This window comes from Macrobrachium rosenbergii, chromosome 3 (assembly GCF_040412425.1).
Source record: "Macrobrachium rosenbergii isolate ZJJX-2024 chromosome 3, ASM4041242v1, whole genome shotgun sequence".
Classification (NCBI taxonomy): domain Eukaryota; kingdom Metazoa; phylum Arthropoda; class Malacostraca; order Decapoda; family Palaemonidae; genus Macrobrachium; species Macrobrachium rosenbergii.
The window spans coordinates 25,873,593-25,897,937 of record NC_089743.1 but is presented as its reverse complement, the minus strand read 5'-3'; the positions used below and the strand labels follow the sequence as shown (position 1 = coordinate 25,897,937).

Here is a 24,345-nt window from a genome sequence, read left to right as displayed (position 1 = left end):
TCTTTTCCAATGTGTGCTTAGGCCCCTTGCTGTGTATCTCAGTGATAAGCAGCCCACCACACTGATGGAAGCCTGCCGTACGGCTGATTCATGGGAAACCTACAACCAGTCCCACAGCACATCTTAGCAGTGCATAGTGCCACCCGGATACCTCTCTGGCTCGAATCAACTGAAGAATGGACTGCCTAGCAAGCCTACGTGCACCCACTGTAGGAAGTTGGGGCACACCAAATCTGAGTGCTGCTACAAGCTGGGCAACAATAAGGAGCCTTCTACTAACAACCAGAACTCCTCTCCCTCTACGTCCACTCAATCCTCTCCACCAACAGTCACTGCAGGTCACCGAGCCCCTACAAAGGGGTCTTGCCAATCCTGTGGTGCTGCCAGCCACTATAGTACTGGACATCCGGCCTGCCCAAATCATGTCCCAGCCACCAAGTTCGTCAACTTAATTAGCACCTCATTCTCCGCGGGCAGGCCGCAGAAGATGCTTCACCCCGAGAGGCTGGATACCCAGTTCATCTCGGTGGCACCCCTTAATGGCTCTAGCCTGCCCGTGGCTCTACCAGTCATGGTAGACACTGCAGCCTATGTTAGCCTGATCACCAGGGTCCCAGTGCCAGCCAGTGCTACAGTTACCGAGCAAACTCAGTGGGAGATGAAATGGGTAGAGGGCCAAACCACAACCGTTCCCACAACCAAGCTCCATCGCCTTGGTGTGGTGAGCGGAATTAGTCCTGGAGTGGATTTCCTGTTGGGTTGGGACCTCCTCTGGGGAAACCCTTCCCCAACGCCACTTTGCAGCCATGCTACCTCCTCCATGGAGGCCTCGACTGTAGGATCACCAAATCAAGGCACAGCCACTTTGACTGGAGTGCCACCAAAAGAAGAACCACCTTCCCCCAGCTGAAGTGGTCAGCGAAAGGGGCACACACAAAACAATTCTAGACCTAGTCCTCCCTCTCCACAAAAGGACACTCCAGAGAAGCAGCCCCACTGTAGAGCATGTAAGGTGACAGGCCACTCCAATAATTGGGAGGGCTGCCCAAATAAGCAACGCCCAGCGGACGCTCCCAATCAAGACTCTCCAGGACAGGAATCTCTGTCTCATACCAACTCAAGCCATCTGCGAGGTATTGCACCTCCGGATCCCTCATCAGGCATGCCTGACCAACAATCGCTGCCAGTGCTATGCTCCGTCCGTCTTGGACGTTGAGCCACCACTAGAAGAAGACCCTGTGCCAGATCCAGATCATGAGACGGATCCTCCTCCGGGAGATCCAGGACCCATCACTGCACTAATCTTAGCAACCTGTGAGCTTCCGGCACCCGACACTTCTTCCTCAGCAAATCCGTCCCCAGAGGATGAACCCCTGGTGGATCAAACTGCTACACCTTCTCTGGGAGACCAGGACCTGGCCTCCCCAGATGCAGAGGTCGAGACTGCTCTTACTCCGGTTGTCGCAGCAGCCGGAGTGGGGAGACCTCCTGTAGCCTCTGAGGTTACCCCTGACTTTGCACCTGCTGGCCCTTCTGGCCTTTCCCCAGAGTTGTTGCCCTCACCACCTCCTAGGACTGACATAGATAGGCCTTGGAGGGACCCGAAGAAGAAGAAGAAGGGCCAGAAGAGAGCCAAGTAGTTGCAAAAGTCACGAGCTCATCCTGGCACTCGTGCCCTCTTGGCACAGTGCCTTTCCCTCTCAGAATGATCCTGGCTCCTGTACAAAGGAGGCAGCTGGCATGATCTCTATCCTAGTAACAGCCTAGACTAGATTGAGTACATAGGAATAGTAACCTTGTCACTTGCACCTTGCAACGAGCAGCAGTGACCAGTAAGTATGTTGTAATTGTGAAGCCAATAATCCTAACTACTGTGAATAGAGCCACTGAGCTCATGACATGCATGGCATAATACCTCAGTTGAGGCAAGCATTTACCATATGAGGCAAACCTCATTTAAGGAATGCAAGTTATATTTTTGTTTATTGTGATTGCAAATTCTAGTGTAAGACATTGCATACTTGTAAGATTGTAACTTAGCTAGTTCATTGTCCTTTACATTTGTGTTACGGCAGTGCTCTAATAGGTTATGTCATAGAAGATACCATTGAATATGCCATTTGGCTAGGACTGAATATCACGATCATCAGAGGTAACACGTAAATATCCGTAAACACCTTTAAGCAGTATTAGGAGTCTGTATAAATAAGTGAGTTGATGTCGCCAGACAATGCCTCCTCGACACAGGGACGTGCCATTCCCGTCAGCTCTCCATCGGACCCGGGATGCTCTCCATCTGCTCCACAGCCCCCAACAGCTACACGTCCTTCCTACAGGAGTTCCCGGACGTGTTCAAACCAGAACTGCGCCAGTCACCTGGGGCTTCAGCAAAGCATGGCATCTTCCACCACATCCCCACGACGGGCACACCAACCCATGCCAAGTTCCGTCGTGTCCCCCCAGGAAGTTACAAGATGCCAAACGGGCCTTCACAGAAATGGAACGCATGGGCGTCTGTAAAAAGGCATCAAGCCCGTGGGCATCCCCCCTCCACATGGTAAAGAAATCCAATAGTTCATGGAGGCCCTGTGGGGACTATCGGCGCCTGAATTTGGCAATAACACCAGACCACTACCCCCTCCCTGACATGCAAGACCTGACAGGCACCCTCCAAGGAGCGAAAATTTTCTCCAAGATGGACCTACTGAAGTCGTACTTCCAAGTCCCTGTACATCCCGACGACGTCCCAAAGACTGCCATCATCATGCCCTTCGGAAGCTACACATTTTCCTATTCCACCTTTGGTCTCAGGAACGCAGGCACCACTTTCCCACGCCTGATGGATACCATCTTGGGAGATCTGCGCTTCTGCATCTGCTGTGTCAACGATATCCTCATTTTTTCCAGGTCCCCTGAGGAACACCTTCAACACGTCCATGCTGTCATGAAACGCCTACAGGACAGCAGATTAGTTGTCAGGTTTGACAAGTGCATTTTCAGCAAAGAAAAAGTAGACCACGAGATTTCCCCAGCAGGAGTGCGCCCCACATGCACAGCCTCTAAAGTAAAAGCTATAGAAAATTTCCCGGAACCCCAAACCATCAAGTCCCTTCAGGAGTTTCTCGGGATGATAAACTACTACCAGCGCTTCATCCCAGATGTTGCCCACATCATGTACCCCCTGACATCAATCCTGAAGGGGAAACCAAAAACACTAACGTGGGAAGCTCTGCAGCAACAGGCTATCATTCAGACAAAATGGGCCCTCTCCACCTTAACTCACCACAACCCCACACGTTTGCAAAGCAAGGCAACAGCGTGGTCGCCATCTCCGAGAGGGCACCACACCGTCCCTGGCAAGAAAAAAAAAAGCAGCTCTCATGGCACGCTGCACCCATGGGAAGAGGTGGAAGGAACAGCTGCCCTGGGATGAAGCATCAACAACATCTGCTGGGTCTCCATACTGCACTAGACAGCATCAATGGCGATCAGAGCTTCCCCTGCTGAGAGAGCACTGGCATACGGGAAACATTGGCCGTTCCTGGAGAACATTCTGGGTTCTGCTGGGTCCAGCCGATGGCTACGGGGAAACATTGGCGTTCCCGGAGAACCGATGGCGCCAACCCTCCCAAGGTTGAGGAAACTCGCACAAAAGTTCGCGCCCTGCCACAAGACCTTCACCGACAGAATCATCACCTACAGCCCACCTGCCTTACACTCCTGCGCCTTCGTCTTCGTCAGGGTGGACGCCCGCTGCCCACCCTTAACCAGGCCCCACTGGACATCCACGGGCGGGAAGACTGGATCACCATCGACAGACTGAAACCCGCATTCCTGTTGGACAGCAAAGTTTGCGAAGAACTACGCAGGCACCCCAGAGTTCCCCCACAATACCTGCCTGCAGACGTACCTGCTTCCCCACCAAGGTGGGGCCCGGGCAGCCCAGGAAACAGATCCAGCCAACCCCAGATGTCAGCTCCACCCTGCATCCACAGTTCTCCAGAAGCAGGGGCCCACTCCGACTGGCCCAGCGCCTCCATGATTAATATTGTTTCATCCAATAATTGCTCCTCTAATTATTGTCTTGGGGGGGGGAGAGTATTTGTAAGGGTGACAAATCACGCCTCTCCTTCCTTGTGTTTCTCCTTTCAGATGTACACTCGGCAAGAAAAGTGAAGATACAGTTTTCTTTAGATTTCGTTCATCGAATTTTTATTTTTTTCTTACAGAAAACACATAATATCGGTAAGTTTACCCTAGAATATGAAAATACAATGCAAATTATATCATATATGTTAAACTTGCAAAACAAAAACGTTCAGATACTTAAAAACACCATGCATGTCCGAAGTAATCAGAATTTCTCAGATGACTTCGTTCATAGAGATCTAAAAGATAGTGTGTGGATATCTCGGTGTAGTACTATTTATCAGAACGGCAATATTTACTCGTTTTCCGTTATGGACAGGCTTATTATTGCATCATCATACGAGATAATGATAATTTCTTTAATTTTTACACATTCATATTTGTATTTCACGGTGTTAAAAGTCAGCTGGAATTAATGGCAGTAAATGTTGCGACAGCTACGGTAAGTTGACCAAATCTATTTAAATCCGCAAGAGCGTTCTCTATGATGTGTGGAGCGATTCGGCGCGAAAACACAAGTAACTGGATGTTTCTTGACGTTACCATAGTCTCTCTCTCTCTCCATTGCTAAAACATACTATACAAATATAGTATCGCTCAATCTCTAAAAGAAAAAAAATAATGAAAAGAGTAGCTCTACATATACTGTAGGCCTAGGCTTACACAACAGCAACTCTCTCTCTCTCACCGTAACATTGCATTCGTTCCTTTATTGTTCCCCACGTTTTTCCTTGGACATTGCTCAAATTTAACTCTTGATTTCACTATGGAAGATCGCGTTTCCGATTATGCAAGCATTCCGTTCATTGTGGTGTCATAAATTTCATTTGTGTAAGGTTAATTGGTAGGTAAAGTCGAAAAATGTTTAGTTTGCTCAGAACTGTCGCTGCAAATTACAACTTGAACGAATACTGTAAAGCTTACTACTGCATTTAAGTATCAATGATGAGAATCGTAGAATATGATTGAAAGTTATAGGAGGTCAAGCAAAAACCAACACACCAAGACTGAAGCTCCCCCCTTTCTAAAGTTGCCAGATGTCGCATTATTGAGCAATATATGTCCGAAGATTTAAAAAAACTGTATCTTCACTTTTCTTGCCGTGTGTACATTAATCACATCATGTATTTTACCTGCCTTTATTTCAGATTCTTTATGCACCTCATCTTATGTATCATTGTACGACCTTTCTGCCGATATGTATATCTACCTTTTATGTGCCGTGTAACGATTATTGTATGTATTTTTATGCTTGCCAGAAAACAAATTCTGTATGGACGCAGTGGGGGACCTCTGGTCACCTGCTACCTTTCCGTCTGCTTTTTGTCTTATAAACACCTGTCGAGAATAATAAAGAATCAGTCTTTCACCCCTGACATTTCTTGAACCTCACAGCAGAAATTTTGAGGGTAAACTTCATCCAACAGCTTTTTTTTTTTTTTAGCAAGAAGTTCAAAACACGTGGAGATAACGAGAGATTAATGGCGACGGTGGACAAAGAGGCTTTTGCAGTAGTGTCTGGTTTGGTTCGTTTTAAGATGCTGCTTATGGGGAATAACGTGGAGGTTCTTACGGATCATAAGCCATTGTTGGATCTTTTTAATAAGCCTGATCTTTCTCCTAAGAGGGCTAGGTGGTTTCTGACAACTAGAGATTTTGATGCCAAGCTTCAGTACATTGAAAGTAAACATAACGTGGTGCCGGATGCTCTTAGTAGGAATTTTGTGGACACGGATGGTGAACATGTGTGCAAGTGGTGAGTGTGTGGATTGGGATATTAATATGGTGGTGAAGAAACAAAATGAAGATGAGGTTTTAGCGGAAGCAAGGGTGTTTCTTAAAGGTGAATTAGTGAGAAAGGGTTGTAGGTTGCCTTATTCAGGTTTAGAATTAGAGGGTAATTTGTTGGTGAGGGAAACAAAATATAAGTTGAGGAGTAGTGAGGATACTGGGGATACAATACAGACTGTGCTACCAAAAGAGTTGATGCCGGTGGTTTTAGAGATTACACATTGAAAATTTGGTAGTCCACATCTGGGGATTGAGAAGAAGTATCAGAGGGTATGTAATAAATTTTTCTAGAAAATATGTTTTCTTCAGTGGAGAAATTTGTGAAAGAATGTTCTGTGTGTAATTCATGCAAACTGGCAAGGGTGCCATTGTGTAAATATGGGTCTTTTCCTATCCCAAGTAGGCCTTTTCAGAGGCTGCATATGGATCTGCTAACAATCTTTTATGAATAGGGGTTCGGTCACAGACATTTGTTGGTGATTATAATGAAGTTAACGAGGTTCATGGAGATTTTCCCGTTAAGGAATAAGATGGCAGAATAGCTTGCGGTTACATTTTTCAATAAATATACATGCAGATACGGAGTACCAGAGATACTTATCACAGATAATGGGAGAGTGTTTGTGAATAGAACGTTAGAGTGTCTTGCAGAAGTTATGGGGATACAGAAAGTAAATAATCTTTCTTATAGGCCGGAAACTAATGGGTTGTGTGAGTGAGCTAATAGGAAAGTGCTCGAAGCTCTTAGGGTAACAATGGGTGGTAATGATGCTAACTGGGATAGATATTTGGAAATGGTCAGGCATAGCATAAATACAATGGTTAGTGACGCCACTGGTATGTCACCTGTGGAAGCATTATTTGGTTACCCCGTTAGGGGCATGTTTGATTTATTGTCAATTCCTTCATGTTGCGATGTTACGATTAAATTATTAGTTGCTACAGCTAAAGAAAGACATGCACGTCTTAGAAGCAAACTTGAGTCGAAGACACAAGAGGTGGTCGAGAGACGTAACATGAACTCATACGGTGCAAGAGTTGCAGTTGGGGATAAAGTGTTTCTGGAGATTAATGTCAAGAATGACTTAAATTATAAGTTGGGTTTTAAGTTTGAAGGGCCGTTTCGTGTTATAAAAGAGAAAAGGGGAAATAGGTTCAGAGCTCTGAATGAAGAAATGGGAGCAATGAAGTTAACACACATATCTAAAATTAAAAGTACAACTTGTTTGGGTTTTGGGGGGTTTATTATTTTTTTTTGGGGGTCTTTTCGTCGGGGTTAGCAATCATTTATGTTCTTTTTTTTCTCTCTTTCTTCTGTTTTCAGATGTGGGGATTTAGCATACTTTTTGCCTTCGTGGCAGCTGTGAATGCAGTAGGAAAAGTTTATTTAGGACCTAGTGTGATAATTGAAGAGGACCATGAAGCTTAGCTGGATGACAACAAAATTGTGATGAGTGTCGAGTTCGAGGATCTTGCATCAGCCAGGACAGAATTGGAGTGTTCTCAGGATAGTGTTGAAACACTAATGAGGACATTAGAGGAGGCAAAGCAGCTTAAGAGTGGGGGTCCTACATAATTTTCACAGGTAGTGAATTATGTAGATATTATGGGATAATAAGGGTATATTTGTAAGGCAGAGGGTTGATTGTTGAAATTCCAACAAGCAATAAAGAACCGTTTCATAGTTATATATTCAAACCTTTTCCTAGTACATATAATAACATGGTAGTGATGTTAGAGAGGACAGAGACTATGTACGTTATGGGCAAAAAGTTTCAATCTTCAGCTATAGATTACACAGATGTACATTGGTACGTAATAAATATATTTGTGATAATACGGGTTTTCATTAAGAGATATAGCTTTATGGGGTTGTGAGTTTCAGTTGACACATGACGTGACAGTTATGAAGTGTAACTTTAAGCCAGTTCCTAACGACTACATGGTGATGCCGTTGCAAACGTCTACAGCAGTCTTTTGCAGGAGCTACAAAATCACGAAGGTCTGTGAGAACACATCTACATCGTTACTTTTGGAGGGGTCCCTGTTGTTTGACGGTGGATGCAAGGTAGTCTCCACGGAGTGCATCGTTCTCAGCAGGAGGGTTTATAATTCAATGGCAAATGCCTTTCCTCAACATTTTCGTTATCATCATGATATAGTGGAATTACCAGCTGCAGCAGAGATTACAACATTGCCAGCATTAAAAGAAGAGGAAGAAATTAACTATATTGAACTGTGATAATGGCTGTTGCTATTTTTCTGAGGTGCAGGTGCATGTGCTGTTTTAGGGAGAAACAATCTCTAAGTGTGCAAGTGACACTGAATCATGAAGCAGCTTGAATAGGCATGGTTTGTGTTGAGGTCAACGCAATGTGGTGGCCGGGCCCTGTTTCTATGATTCGTGTCACTATGAGTCAATGTAAGATTTTTGTGGAATTCAGTGCATTCCAGTGCGGAGATGAACACTTGATGATCTGCGAGTTCAGCACAAAGTGCCCGGACAAAAGTCTCTTGGTTACAGCTCTGGGAACGGAAGTGCCATCAGCATTCTGTATCAAAAGTTCTAGAAGCTTCTGCCCAGGCATAACCAGAATCTAGGTGTGTCGGGAGAAGTTATTTGTGTGTTATGTACAATGGCTCATAGGCTAAGTGAAGGAAGCTTTTATGAAAAGCCTTTTATTCGGTTTGGAAAAGCCAAGTGAGAAAGGACTCCTTAGGACTCTGGGATCAGATTCCCTTGCTGTATGGCGAGTGTTACGTTTAAACAGTACTTATACTGAGGTGGCTATCATTTTATTTTTTTCAACATTTATTTCTATGTCATGAAATGTTGTGGGTGTGAGCTAAGTTGGCTTTAAAATTAATGAGAGATAATTTCTCTCTTTACAGATGTTTCATGGACAGCCATAGGTAGTCATGGCATACAGCCACTTAAGTGAATTGGTGACTCACAGACTCTGAAATAATAAGGGTATTTAGTGACTGGATGGGGACTGGGAGTTAATCCCACATTTATTATCATTTATGACTGTCTTATGCTTTGAGGGAAGTGGTTCAATAATTTGCTATTACCATATCTTTCACTTAACCTGTCATGCTGTTGGATTTACAGAATAAACTTTATTTTTGTAAACACAGTTTAATTTACACACACTAGATTAAATGTGGGATTCTGAGAGAAGGAGAGAGAGAGGGAGAGGAATGCCAGATCACTCGAGAGAAAGGGTGAGAGAGCGAGAGAAGTAAAGTCACAGCTACCAACACTTTAGGGTAAGTGTTTTACAATGTTTTTTGTGTAACATATACTGTATATGTAGAATCTACTGGTCACTTTTTATCAGATACATATGTAATCAGAAGAGCCACAGTGCCCCCTTAACTTCACGAATTCTTCACACTTTTTTTGGATATGCTTGTCACTACAAAGCCTTAAGATCCAAGTGCAAGAAATTTGAAGTGGAGGGAAATGAACTCGTGTTACCATAATCGTAAGCGTATCCAAAAAACGGTGTGAATAATTCAAGAAGTTAAAAAGTCATTGTGGCTATTACAATTACATACCTATCTGGTAAAAAGTGACCAGTAGATTCTACATACAGACTTTTATCCTTCTCATAGTCTGGTCGGCAATGTCACCTCGTTATGCTTTTGGTGACGCTGGTTCGTTTCCCGCTACCTTTCATCATAATCACGCCTTGCACTTGGATCTTAAGGCTTTGTAGTGACAAGCATATCCAAAAAGGCATGAAGAAAATTCAAGAAGTTAAGAGGGCATTGCGTCTATTACAATTAGATATATATGTATGGATGTATATATATATATATATATATATATATATATATATATATATATATATATATATATACATATATATATATATACATATGCATATATATATATATATATACAATATATATATATATATATATATATATATATATATATATATATATATATATATATATATATATATATATATATATATATATATGCATATACTGTATATGTATGTGTGTGCTTATCCACTTATGCAAGGGTAACCAAATGAGGAAAAATTTTTTTAAAACGAAATTCAAACTGCACACACCATATCAACAAATGCACCTTACCTTTTGCTCTGCTCAGCATCTACCCATGCATCACCAATTGTCTCCCAAGCTTGAAGCACCACTCTCCATACTCAGTGCAGTCTGTGTGCCCCATTGTTTCTTTGTTAAACTTATTGTTTTGCTCTTCAGGCCACAGAAGTACACGTTTCATGAATGCTTATCCTATGTTTGAAGATTGTGTGAATCAATGGTTCAATCTTCTTTAATTTCATAGCAATCTCGGAAAGATTTCTTTTCAATATCAATCATATCTAACACCATCACTTTTTCTTCTAGAGTAGTGACGTCATGTGCCTTCTTGGGCTTGGGCACACTACCACTAGCAACACGTCTAACATGCTTTGGAACTACTGTATGGTTTCAGTATAAACTAAAGCCATGCAATGGCTCCAAAGTGTGTTAGACATGTTTCTAGTGGTTGTGAGAGCACGCCCAAAGGGGATCGTGATATGAATACTTTAGTAGAAAAAGTGAAGGTGTTAGATATGATTGAAATTGAAACTTGCGCTCACAACCCCTAGAAACACTTCTAGCATGCTTTGGTTTACCATAAAGTATGTAAGAAGTGTTTCTAGTGGTAGTGAGAGCATGCACTAATTTAGTAGAAAAAGTGAAGGTGTTAGATATGATTGAAATTGTGAAGAATTGTTTTGTTGAGATTGCTAGGAAATTGAAGAAGATTGAATAACCGATTCACACATTCTTCAAAGATAGGAAAAGCATTCCTAAAAGGTTTTCTACAGCAGCCAAGTGCAAAAGAGGGTTCCACAGTGTGGGATAAAGTGTTGGTTAAGATGGAAAAAGCATTATGCATGTGGATAGAAGACATAACAAAAAAGACGGTCCCTATTGATAGAAACATTCTACGGCAGAATGCCTTATCCTTGTATGAGTAATTCAGAGATAAGGCTAATATTAAATAGGGACTCAAGGTATTTGCAGCCAGGATGGATTGGTTAAAACAACCCATATATAAATTTTAAATGAATTATATATAAATTACAAGAAAAGCAGTCTCTGCAAATAAAAAGTCTGCCAATATGTTTCCTGCCTAAGTGGAATAGCTGGCCATATGATAGTCTGGCAATGTGTGCGAACAAAAAATCCCTTCCCTCTAAAGAACAAGAAATAGGGGTTTCTTCCCATTTACTGGCAACACAACATCAATTCATGGATCACTGCTTTATCCCTGAAGTCAGAGTTATTTATAAAAGGAAGGTCTCTCTTAGAAAGTCCTCTTAATAAATGATAATGATCCTGGCCATCCTCAGTCCGTCAATATCGAAGACCCAGATGTGCAGGTCATGTTTTTGCCTTCCATCACGACCACGCTTCTCCAGCCTCTTGACCAAGGCTTCATTCACTGTGTCAAGGGCCAGTCATGGACTGCTGACAAACATTCACCACTGCAGATGCAATAACATTTATATGGGGGACAGTGAATGAACTGAAACCGAAAACGGGAAATGCTTGCTGGAAGAATCTGTGAGGTGAGGTTGTGAATGATTTCGAGGGCTTCAACTGCTTGGGTGCCGCAAGGAAGAATGAACAGCGTAAGGGAAGTTGCATGCAAAATACAGAAGGAATAATGAATAAAAAAAGGCAGAGGAGCATTAAACAACGAAGAATGGATTCAGACACATGAAACTAAATATATAAAATTAAACAGATATATAGACACGAGTTTCTCCTAGAAAAACAAGTATACCATACAAAAAAGCCACAAATAAAAGGTGTAAAAATGAATAACCTAAAATGCCTTATAAATAAAAAACAATAGACCCAAACGGAATAAACCCAATACTATACAAAGCAATAAGCTAATATTGCATATGCACAGAAACATTTACTAAAAGCCTGCAAAGCTACACAGACAAGATGAGGAAGATAGCAAAAGCAAAGTGTCTGGAAGAAAAACAATGCAAAAATTCAGAAACCCTACACTGAAAGACATAGATAGAGAGCACTTACAAGCATATTATATAAAATACAATAGTGGCGATGATGAAGGATAAAACAGAGGAATGCCTTGAATGGAATATGTAAGTAAACAAATTATAACAGGAGGCAGACACAAGATCATTTGCGTATACTGCAACACTATGTTGAGACATACATAGGGTTTAGCAGTAACATCAACAATGGGAGACAAAAATAATTGATGTCACAAAAGAATATAAAATACATCCAAGCGCAATTGGTACAATTGCAGATAAATCACAACTGATACTAGCAAAAATTGATATAGGGTATGGACCATGAAAGAGACAGGAACCAGTGTTGCACAGGCTCAACAGCCTAGCTAAAATTGATACCAGAAGAGTTAGAGGAGCAGGGAAGAGTGTTTAAAAATAGGATAATAAAAATGTGCATACTATACTTCACAAACGATGGGCTAATAATTACTAAACATACTGAAAAGGCTAAAGAAACTTGAAAACAGTAATATAAGCAAGTAAAGACTGGTTAGGAATAAAGATAAGTTTATGGAAGGAACAAACGATGAAATTATAAAAGGAGAAAACAGCTAGCATGGCATTTTTGGTAATGACTAAAAGCTTCCATAAAGTACTAGCTGGAATTCACACGAGGAAAAATTAGTGTACCGAAAACACTACACAGTACGGCAGTAATGAACAATATAGAAACAGAAGTAAAAAGGCCCAGAGTCAGTTATGGAGTAGGAAGAACAATTTCATGGGCTCCAAAGAATGCAGAAGAACCTATACTTCAGAAAGGAAATAAACAGGTTAAGATAGTGAGCAAGAACAAAAAAGCTTTTTCGACGCCTACATGGAAAGAAACACAGCATACAAAACCACCTAACGTTAAACATATTAACAATCAAAATTTAAGATCAATATTGAGTCTTAAAGTCCATAACAAGAGGTAAGGGATGACCTAGCTTGCTTCACAGATTTGCACTGAGAAAAGACATAGAAAGTTACCTGGACCTAGAGTTAGCTAGACTGCAAAAACTGGTGTTTTCAGAGAGAACGCTAACTATACTAATGACTTGAAACAGTTAACTTGCTATAAACCTAGAAAATCTACACTGAAAACACTGCCAAGAAACACCAAAGAAACATAATTGGATAATCGCCATGCGTTCTTCTCTTGACAGAAGGAAATACTGGTGCTTACATACTCTTCAGTCCAATTACTGGATGGGAATCGAAACCATTCATCTTTAGCCTACAGTCTTAAAACTGGATATTATTGCGTGAATTATAATAAATTAAGAGCACAAAAAATCAAAGAACAAACAGAGAAATTAGTGGACAATCAATGCATACGTGTGCTTGCACTTCTGCCGAACAACAAATGGGCTTTTGTCCTACGACAAATCTAAAATTACTACAGTTCTTATATTCATATGTGTTTTACTGCACATTATATGGTTACTCAAGTTACTAAAAACAATGCAAAGTAGTGGTTAACATTGCATTATCCATCATTCTAAAAACGTAGCAATACCGTATCTCTACCAGCAGCACTTTACCAAGCTTGAGGTGTCTTCAAAACTAATCTTAAAAGAGCACTAATCAATACACTTTAGTCACTCACTGAATATGCAGTCACATACTAAAGACAATTCACTGGACAAGAAAGACACTAAGCAAATAAGAACTTTGGTTCAACTATTAATCAGTCACTATAAACAAGAATAATCCGAGAAATTCAAAACCTCCATTTTGTTACAAAACTAGTTTGTAAGATGACTCGAGAGATTATTCCTCATCCACCATACAAGGTGGTTTCTTTTGATCTATTTTGGCTTTATACTTCTGCCACTGGCTCTTTACTGTACTGCCATTTGCCTCTTTAGTATTTTCAGGATTGTGAATAACCTAAAGGTTTTATTGCCTACCTGTCACGATAGATTTTCATAGACGATGGTTACAATAATTCTGTATGTCTTCACTTATAGCCTGAATCATAAATTTACAACAAGCACATCTGATTAAATTTGCAAATAACAATCACATTGATCATTCATTAAAATTTTTTTTTTCATAAGTTTTAAAATGTTGCATTTTCACATAAAGGCAAAATCAGAACACCAAATGCCACAGGTACAATTTTCCTTACTTTCAGCATTGTAACGCTCGAATCCTGCTTGACAAGACATACATGATAAATTACTATTGGATATTTTAATAATGGACTGAGCCATCTTTTACTGTGATGTTATACATTCAAAATTTGTTTTACTAATGATAACTGTATGCATATATCTGACTTTAAAGATGAACATGTTCGTTAATTTTGAAATTATATATAGGTTTTAGAACAGTAGTACTCATCAGAACAATCGTAACAATCATAGAATCCATCACAAACCTGGTAGCCCCTAATCCACCAACCATCCCAACACTGCCACATCCTTGGAACTATACGAAACAAGAAAGGAAAACTTATATTCAATGACTCTGTCTGCAGAAAACTTATAAATTATGAACATATTACAAAAATATACTGTGGTAATGAGTTTTATATAAAATAAAGTCTCACCAATTTGGTACTGATTAAAATGCCGTTAACTCACGAAAGCTAAAGCTACTCACCCATACAATAATTTTCATCAGAGGCATAAGGGCAGTGAGGCACTCCATCACATACAAATTTTGCAGGGATGCAGCATTTCTCGCAGCAAGGCCACATTCCAGTTGTACACTCTAAAAGATACGATAAAATAATAAATGTAAATAAAAAATAAATTACTGCTACATATAACTGGATATATCACAACATTAGTGCCCTAAAATACTGTTTGTAAACAAACTCCGTGGCCTTGTTATTTCTGTGTTCAGCATAAATTTCTTGAAATGAGAATACTATCACAAGAAGAAGCACAAAGAAATGGAACTTTGAATAATTAGATATGGCTTTCCTGAACGAGAATTCTGAGTTTCAATAGGTAAAAGATTAAGTATTTGGATCTGGGCCCATTAGATATATGATTGTTACGTGTAAAGAAGTCAAAAGCATTGAGACTAACCAACATGTAAAGACCTCAGAATAATGAGCTATTATAAACCGCGTCAGATTTGTGAAGGAAAGACACCTCAAGGTATGGGTGAAAGGGTAGCATTATGAACTGCTCAAACAATTGTGCCAAAAAATACTCTGCTTCAGGACTCAAAGTCTCCATTTTGACACAATGATCTAGTGGGTATCAAACATGTCACAAATAAGAAGCTGTATGGAAGGTGAAAGGAAGTCCCATGGGTTGAGACCGTAGTAATATCTAAGATACAACAATGCTGAGTAATACCAGCAATACTATGACAATTAAAAAAAGAGCAGAAAAAATGGAAATAAAGACAGAAGAGGCTTGTCCAATGTGAGAAAATGTGATGGGAGCTTGGACAATAATTCTCTACATATAAAGCAATTTGTTCAAGCCCATTCAGCCGCACATGTTACTGAGGATTCCATATTAAAGAGGAAGCCTCCCAAATAGATATTCCACAAGAGAACCCCTAGGAAGTGACTGCCTGTAACCGTCACCAGATGTCAACCCACTTACTAAGTCAGAGGATGGGAAGCTACAAGTTAAGTTAAGTATACCTTAGTTTTACCAGACCACTGAGCTGATTAACAGCTCTCCTCGGGCTGGCCCGAAGGATTAGACTTATTTTACGTGGCTAAGAACCAATTGGTTACTTAGCAACGGGACCTACAGATTACTGTGGAATCCGAATCACATTATAGCGAGAAATGAATTTCTATCACCAGAAATAAATTCCTCTAACTCTTCATCAGCTGGCCGGAGACTCGAACTCAGGCCTAGCGAGTGCTAGTCCACAGCTCTACCGACTTTCCCAACGAAGAGCTTAATCATCAGAGTTATCTGGAACAAGGAGAGGATTATTTGCTCTATAGCTTCTTTTGGTATTCCTAAACAAGGACTAAAACTTACCTAGTTCTGATCTTTTACCTGGGTCTATGAAAGGTAAAGATTTTTTTTTGTGACCCCTAGGAAAATGTTCCTTTTGCAGAAAAATATCATCATCTATGTTACTGGAAACTGATTTGGTATATATGTCAAGTTCCTCAAGGCTTCAGCACAGGACACAGCTTTTGAGAGATACAGTGGAAAATTAGACTAATTGTCAATCTACCCATGGGTTGCAGCATGACTATGGTAAGTACTCACAGCCTTGGTAAAAATACTTGATTTCTAGTAAACACTCAGAACTGGAAAGATCTTACCCCATATGGTTTGAGCACGGGGTGGCAGGATACCCAAAAAAGTTAACAATGCCTTCCAAATCACTGAATTATCTATTTGACAAGCAAAAGGCACAGGTACTTAAGTGTTATTATTTGAAAATGTACTGGATTCATGACTTGTTACAATGACACTGGTGTTGAATAGCTCCTACTGATGAACTCCTAAGAACTGTGTGCGCTAAGAGATGCTGATGCTGATCTGAAAATCATTTATCCAGCCTCTGAAGAGGCAGAGGTACCATCAGTCATTGGTTCTTCCTCATACATCAAGGATACTGTCTCAAATGAGGATTTTCCTGTTACCTGTCTTAAATGAGGATTTTCCTATTACGTGATTTTCTGCCATTGAATGATTCTAATATCTCTTGAACTAAACGTCTTTTATTTGACTCTTCATGATTCATAATTGACTTCCTTTAGCAAGTAGTTTAGTGTCAGCCTTCTGCCTTGCTATTGTAAATGTTTAACTTATTCCTGCTGCCTGGATTCTCTTTCAGACAGATGTTGCACTGGATTTAAAAGATGGGATGACCCCCACTACAGTGTCGGCACTCAAGAATTCCCAGTTATATATAACTACGTTCTTTGACAAAATTTATATCCTTGTGCCCTAGGCATGCATGAGGGTTCTGGATGCCTGTGGTCTTGGTAACAATGCATCTAAGTCCAGAGATATGTTATTTTTTTTCATGTGTCTCAGGTTGCTACATGTATAAGGATTTGGGATTATTTAGTGCCAAAACATTACTAGGATTTCCAAGGATACACTGCATTATCTACCTTTGCCACACATTTAACCTTTGTAGCTTCAATCAATTTCTCAGCATAATTCATGAAATCTGAAACATATCAAATCTTAAGAAGTGTTTAAACTAAGAAGTGGAGGTTTTGATTTGATTTTAAGCTTTTGGCATCATGACATGAAAAGATCATTAACTTGTTATATATATATATATATATATATATATATATATATATATATATATATATATATATATATATATATATATATATATATATATATGTATATATATATATATTGTAATGCCAGTGTCGTATCATTATTCTTTTATTATAATAATTTTTGCTGTAGGAATAGCATGTGGGAGGCCGTGGTTGTTTTGAAATCATGTGGCAATGAACAAATGAGAAGACAACAACCCTTGTTGACTGGTCAGAGCAGGTAAAAAGAGATAATTTAACCGGAGCCTTCAGTTAACCTTTCCCTCAAAACTTTTTCCTCTCTGTTCTTATATAATTCCTTCGAAGCAACACCACAACTGCTCGACTATGTTCTAATCCTCAGATACTCTAACAAGAATGATGGCTGTCTGCTCACGTGGTGATAACAGGCATAATAATTAAGAGTAGCAAGGAGCCAAAACAGCGGAAACTTTTAGCAAGAGTCATGTCTCGACTGGATGAGGGAGGACACTTTCTCTAATAGGGCTGAATGTCTCTCAGAACCTGACGAGTATGCTGTCAATGTGATTGGAGAGGTGACTAATGGGGGGCTCTCCAAGAATGGGATGACACAGCCCTCCTTCAAAACACTGATAATCCAGGGCTCCGGTCCTCTTCAAAACACTGATAATTGAGGGCTCCGCTCCTCTTATCAGCCACTTCTCCCAAAACTCTAGAAGTCTGGCTCCTACAGGTACATGAAGGACTTCTGTCTCACTTTTTCTGCACTGGCTTGGAAGAGCTTTCTTGATGGCCCAGATATTTGCACGGAACCTAAATGGCGTTTGAGATCTCCCTCCATGAAAGGGCTGTTGCTGGAGAGGGGAGGTGGTCCTAGATTGAAAAGAAGACGAGTCCTAAGGGCGCTGAGAAGACTGGGTCAACAAGTCTTATGTCGTCTTCTTCTGCAAGCCTGAAGCTATATCCTTCACCATGTCTTGAGGGAAGAGATGATTTTTGTCCAGGGGCGAGAGCATCAAAGCTGACTTTTGAGTCTGGGTAACTCCCTTGGAAGTGAGAGCACCAGAGCTCTTGTTTCTTTAGTACCCCAAAAGTAACGAGGGTAAAAAGCTCTAGAGAGCCATCTCTAATGGCTTTGTCTGCAAATGAAAAAACTCCCGAGCCAGTCAGAGGCAATATCCACAGCAAGATTTTGATGGTCTTCGATTTTCTTGGCCAGTGTGCCCACAACCCAATCAAGGAAACTGAGGACTTCAAAAACTTTAAACATGTCCTTGACCTGATGACCCAGTTCTGTGGATGAAAACATGATCTTGGCGACGAGAAAGCAGAACGACGAGACACATCGATTACCAGAGAAATCCCCTTGGCAGGAGGCAGCGACTCCCAAAGAAGGGCCTTCTCCAGTCACATAGGACAGGTACCTCCTGTGAACCAGACGAGAAGGAGGAAAGGTGAAAGACGCTTTACCCTGTTCTCTTTTGGCAGAAAGCTAGTCTCTCATCTTAAATCCTTCTTAGAGGAGGATGAAAGGGCAATTTTGGGGATGCGTGTCCTGTCATCCAGCTGGTTCCTCATTTAAAATGTCGAAGCAGGTGAAAACAGGGCAGCTGAGGCGAAAAAGGAGGGAAAATTCACCATCAAGTACCGCAATAAGGCAATATATGCCAAAAGAGCAGCAGGTTCTTGGTTGCTCTCTTCCTCCGAGGAAATCAGAGACAGGATGTCATCCTGAGCAGGCTTTGGAGAGGAAGGAGCTTTCTTCAGTAAGTCCATAATTAGAGCTACAGTAACTGTTGTTTAAAAGGAGCCAGAGCAGACTTGTCAGGGAGACAACACTGGAGGTCTAACTGGGGGAGGCAAATGAGACCGTGGCCTCTGAGAAGATGAAACAGGTGATGGGTGCCTTGGAGTGGGCGCTGGGCACTCGGGATGGGGCGCCAGGTGCTCGGGATGGGGCACCAGATGCTTGGAAGCGGACGTTGAGCGCTTATGAGTAGACACTGGGCACTTGGGAGCCAAGTGTGTGCACTCAGGGTCATAAGTCAAGTGTTCAGGTGAGAAGGTCTCTGGACTATCCAAAGGAGACAGAGGTGGGTGCTGATGGACAGGAGCAGGAACAGAAGGGTTCACAGAGCAACTGCAAGAAGGTCTGGAACTGTGTAGAGACTGCGTGTACCACTTAACAGGTAGTGGATCTGGACGCTGACCAAGGTTTTCAGAAGGGCACTTAAGAGGTCAGGAAGAGTCCAGGAAATGTTTGCGGCACTTCCAGCCCACACAGTAGTCGTCGGAAGAGCTTGAAGACAAATGATGGATATCCCTGGACAAGCCTTTCCAATGGCTGCCTGCCAACATCTGGGACTGGACAACAGGTGTGGCTGAGGGGGTGACTACCTGTGGGCAAACCCCATCGGCCTCTCTTGGACTTTTGGTATGTCTTCTCCCAGGTTTTGGGGAGCAGGGCAGGGACCTCAGTCTAGGAGAACCGACAGGACAAATAACCACCTCCTCCAGTTGCATTGTAATATCACTTTGCACTTTTTCCATAATCACTTTAAGGGAAGCCCCCAAATCAGCAAGTTTTTACAACCAGATTAATTTTCTTATCAAATCTAGACTCGAGACTGGCGACGGCATTAGGATTGGAAACAAGGGAGCCAGGCACAGGAGTAGAAGGTTATTCAGTATGAGGGCCAGTAGCAGGAGAAACAGTTGGAATATAGGAGTAGAAGGGAGAGTAATAGAGCTAACCTCTAAACTTGGTGTAGCCTCTAAACCATGAGAGCATTTTTCAGCTCCAGAAGCTGCTTTCCTCTTTCTATCTCTCTCTAACTTGTCTAAATGAGACTTAAGAACCTTCCACTCTTTATTATCCCATGTTGAACATTCACTGCAGGTCTTATCAATACTACAATCTTGCCCCCTGCACCTAGTACAGATCATATGAGAATCATAGCAAGCTTTAGTTAGCCTAGCCTAACAGCCTAACTCACTGCAATAGAGAATACTAGAACTACTAGAATCCGACATAATTCTAACTAATCTGTTTTAAACTAATAAAAATTATAACAATAAACTGCCTATAGCCTGAGCACAACCAGAACAAAACAATTGTACTTCACCAAATACGAAATAACAACTGGAAAAGGCCAACAAAGCTGCTGCAAATGGCGCGATGTTTACACCACAGCCGGCAGAAACAAATTGAGTAATGGCTACCAGGTTCTTCCTGTGTTCCCCAAAAGTGGGCGGGGCCATCACCTAGATATAAACAAAAATAAGTGCTACGGCTAATTCAAAAAGTTGCCACACAAGGTAGATACATTAGCTATGTAATTACTTGGTAAGTTACTTATATGAAAAATGACACTACTACTTTGATTAAAAGTTTTATGAGGCACATTACTAACTTTTTTCTATTTCTTTAAATTTTTCCTTCCATAGGGTGTCCACTTTTGTCAACACATGGGTTTCCTAGTGGGAGAATTTTGGGATAACTATCTAACAATTTACACCCTCTGTATACACTTCAAGGACACAACAACCTTCTGTTAACTCATGAAATCTAAAGTTGGCAATTTTACATAAGAAGCAGGCTCCAACACTCCTAGCTTGACTTCTGTTTCCTCCATAACATTTTTCTCCCTTCCAGTATTCTTAATCATAAGGTCCAAACCTTAACTGGTTTGGATCAGGAGCATAAAGGGCCCATCACCATCAATGATTACTTTGCATTATTCTGTACCAATTTAACCTGACCTGCACCAGTGGTCATCAACTGAATAGTGATTTTGTCATGGGGCCTAGGTGTACAATCCTTAACAGAATTATACAGAGATAAAATAATAAATGCAAGCTCTGAAGGACATTCATATTAAATTACCTTAGGTCCTAACATTTACAGGTGGATGACAATCCCCCACAACAGCTTGAAAATGGAATGCATTCTTAGCAACAACACCGCTTTTTAATAGACAGTCTAAAGAGAAGCTATGTGAATTAAGTTAAATAAAAGGGGGTTACAACAGCAACTGGGGGAAAACCATGCAGATGCACTTTGAAGTGATAAGATTGGTTGGGCAGCAAGAAGGGAAAGAACTGATAGAGTATGAAAACGGCTGAAGTAATATTGAAAAAGAGTTGAGAGATATTTAGGTCTGAACTGGGGGAGAAGAGATTCCTACGTTCAAGAACCCTCTTGCCTGTCACGCATCTTCACCACCATCAATGAATATTCCATCAATGAATATTCTATGGTGAAGCCAGGTGACTTCATCAAGGCACTCTCTCAATTAGGAGGACATCAACATAAAAGAAATAATAACTTTCCTACGATAATTGCAGATGGCACAGTCCAAGGTACTAATGATGTATTAGTAAAAAATTGCTATCTTAATCGCTATTGTATTTTTAATGGTAGATAATATTTGGGCTTCCTTTGGTCTTCAAATGGTGTTTTTTAGTCAAAATACTTATTCCCAAAACAAAGTGATCGGTATGAAAACTTGAGTTAAAATAAAAAATAAAATTGCAATGCCTAATGATAGTATAACGGCAAAGGTAAAAATTCACCTGGATAGGATGAATACTTTTTAATGAAATAACCTGAGTCAAGAAGGATGCCCATTAATCTTTACTGTTACCTAATGTTATAAATAATACATACCACTTCTACAGTATTTCTCATCCGAAAAATCTTCACAGTCGGCGCTCCCATCACATCGATTATGAATTTCGATGCAATGACCATTGTTGCATTGCCATTCTCCCACTTTACAACCTAGAAAAATCAAAATACAGTACATGTACGAGGAAAAGTGTTTGTCAGTATTTAAATTTACTAAAACTCACTAAGGAATACATATTTGGGAAGTTAAGTGTAATATTGTGATTCTGAGGCAGATAAACTTTAAACATATATACAGGCTGTATTTTAATGCACACTTCTATATACTGATTTCACTGTAGTGCAAGAGAGTGAAACTTGTTTAATGTTCAACAATCGAATTCAGTTAGCATCAGTACAGATAATTCATTAATGTTAATTTCTTTTTATTTTGAAACAATAAATACTTAGAGCACTGATAGTCACAAAATTCACTATAATTTTGTGTCTACTTATTTAAGCTCTCTGATTAGAGATCTTTTGTTGAAGGAAAACATTAACACTTCTGAACTGGAACTGACCTGAGAAAACAAGCTTTTTGCAGTGTTGTTAATTCTTTATAGATAAAACAATTAGATCCTGATAACTACTAACAAAATAATTCTCTTAGGAGCATCAGAGGAACAATGGCAGCCTGCACCATTACTTAGTACCTTTATGGAACATCCAAGCACCCTAAATGGCATTCGTATCTGAAAAATTTGCTGTTCATCCTAGTAATGAAAACTACAAAGAAGTGCAGGAAAGAATGATAGTAGCTGCTATATGAAGGATCTGAGGATGAGATTGTGGAAATGTTTCAAAGGTGGAAGAGTGGAATAAAGAGGAAAGGACTGAAAAGGAGGAGAGAACCGGCAATTAAAACGAGGAAAACGTGGCTGCTATGGAAGGTGTTGGGTTGAACTCTGAACCTTGCACTAAATGCATCAGAGGATGCCACAGGAGATACTCAAGATTGCAAAATACATTTGAAGTAAATGACTTCTGATGCCCAATATATATTAAAAGAGCAAATGGGGAAGAGAACTAAGCAGAAACTATGTTGTGGTAGACGGAAAAATCTTAGAAGAGGTTATCTTAGGGAGACATTAACTGTAAAGCAAGAATTGAAGGGGCAGTAGGAAACAGAATAGCTGCATCCTAGATGAAATGGAAAAAGATAGCTAGACTACCGGTAAAAATATTGCTTTATTAGAGAGAGCAAACAATTATGACTGGCATATAAAGCCTGTACTACTCTACGTTAAGATTAATGGTCAAAGGGGAGCGGAAAGATTGCATTACAAATGAAAAAAGCGGCAAGAATGGAGTGAGGCCCAGAGGCTGGAAAATATATTGTTACGAATTAGAAAAGTGATGAGGAGGGATGAACACCACTTGGTCAGATAAACAGTAGGTTTGGAAGTAGCAGAACTAAGACCTGTAAAATGGCCTACTGAAACACGAATGAGGGAATAGATGAAGACTAAAACTAATGGGAGATCAGGCAGAAAATGCACAGGACAGAGGCGAGTGGAGGAACTTTGTTCATGTATGAAATTATAAAGGGAAAAGCGGATGTAAAAATGCTTTATGATCTCCCCTTTAACGATTCCTTCATTTTCTTTTATTACGAAGGCAGTTGAGTAGATGCCACACATAAAGGACTATGTACAGTACACTCAAACTGTTGCTTAATACATCCTTATTTGATGTGAAGCAAAGAGTTCTGAATTTTTAAATTGGCGTTATATACCACTAAGCATAGGCAACCCCCACTGGTGATACAGCTATATGATAATTCTTTGGTCATTTTGTACCTGAAGACCAGGTATAGTCTTCAATCAGTAAAAAGACGTACACTAGAAAAAAGCCGTTTAATATGTTTTACAGAGATTATAACTATTACTTGATTGAGGATGACTGATCGATTCCTTAGCCCTCCATGTCTCCATTAAGAAAGTCGTCTCAGTTACTGGGAAGATACATCAAATGTTTTATGAATGTCTGACAGTTCAACCTCTACAGAGGCAAGAGCACTAACAAATGTTATTGCTGGTAGGCCACCTTCTGTTGGTTTTACCTCTAAAGAGGTACAACAACCAACGAATGTTGGCACAAGACCAAAAGTCTTTGGCCCAGCCTTTAAATAGACAAAGGCACCAACAAGTATCCCATTCACTGAGTGATGACACCAGATTTGCTATGGAACTTCTTTCATCCTCCTTTTATACGTTGAATATTTTGTTTTAATATGCCTACTATTCTCTCAGTTTTTCTTTTCTAATGAGTTACATTTTTCAAATATATCTGCAAAAGGCAATCCCAGTAAAATAATTCTATCCCATGTCTTCTGTACTGTCTCTCTAAAGGAAGTTCTTCAGTTATTCACACTGCCTAAATTTCCCTCTCATATGGTACATGCCACAGTTATTTAATGAAGGGTACCCCCTCACCACAGTGAACACACTTAGATTCTA

At 40.5% G+C, this 24,345-nt stretch overlaps 1 protein-coding gene across 1 annotated transcript in view; it reads right to left on the bottom strand.

Annotated features, from left to right (window-relative positions):
• LOC136850733 (uncharacterized) overlaps positions 1 to 24,345 on the bottom strand; it is a 72,755-nt gene that overhangs the window by 2,304 nt on the left and 46,106 nt on the right. The window contains exons 10-12 of the mRNA XM_067124621.1: positions 21,887 to 22,000; positions 14,622 to 14,732; positions 14,398 to 14,447 (exon numbers count right to left, since the gene is read on the bottom strand). Coding sequence (XP_066980722.1) covers positions 14,398 to 14,447; positions 14,622 to 14,732; positions 21,887 to 22,000 — 275 coding nt within the window. The remainder of the gene's footprint in view (positions 1 to 14,397; positions 14,448 to 14,621; positions 14,733 to 21,886; positions 22,001 to 24,345) is intronic.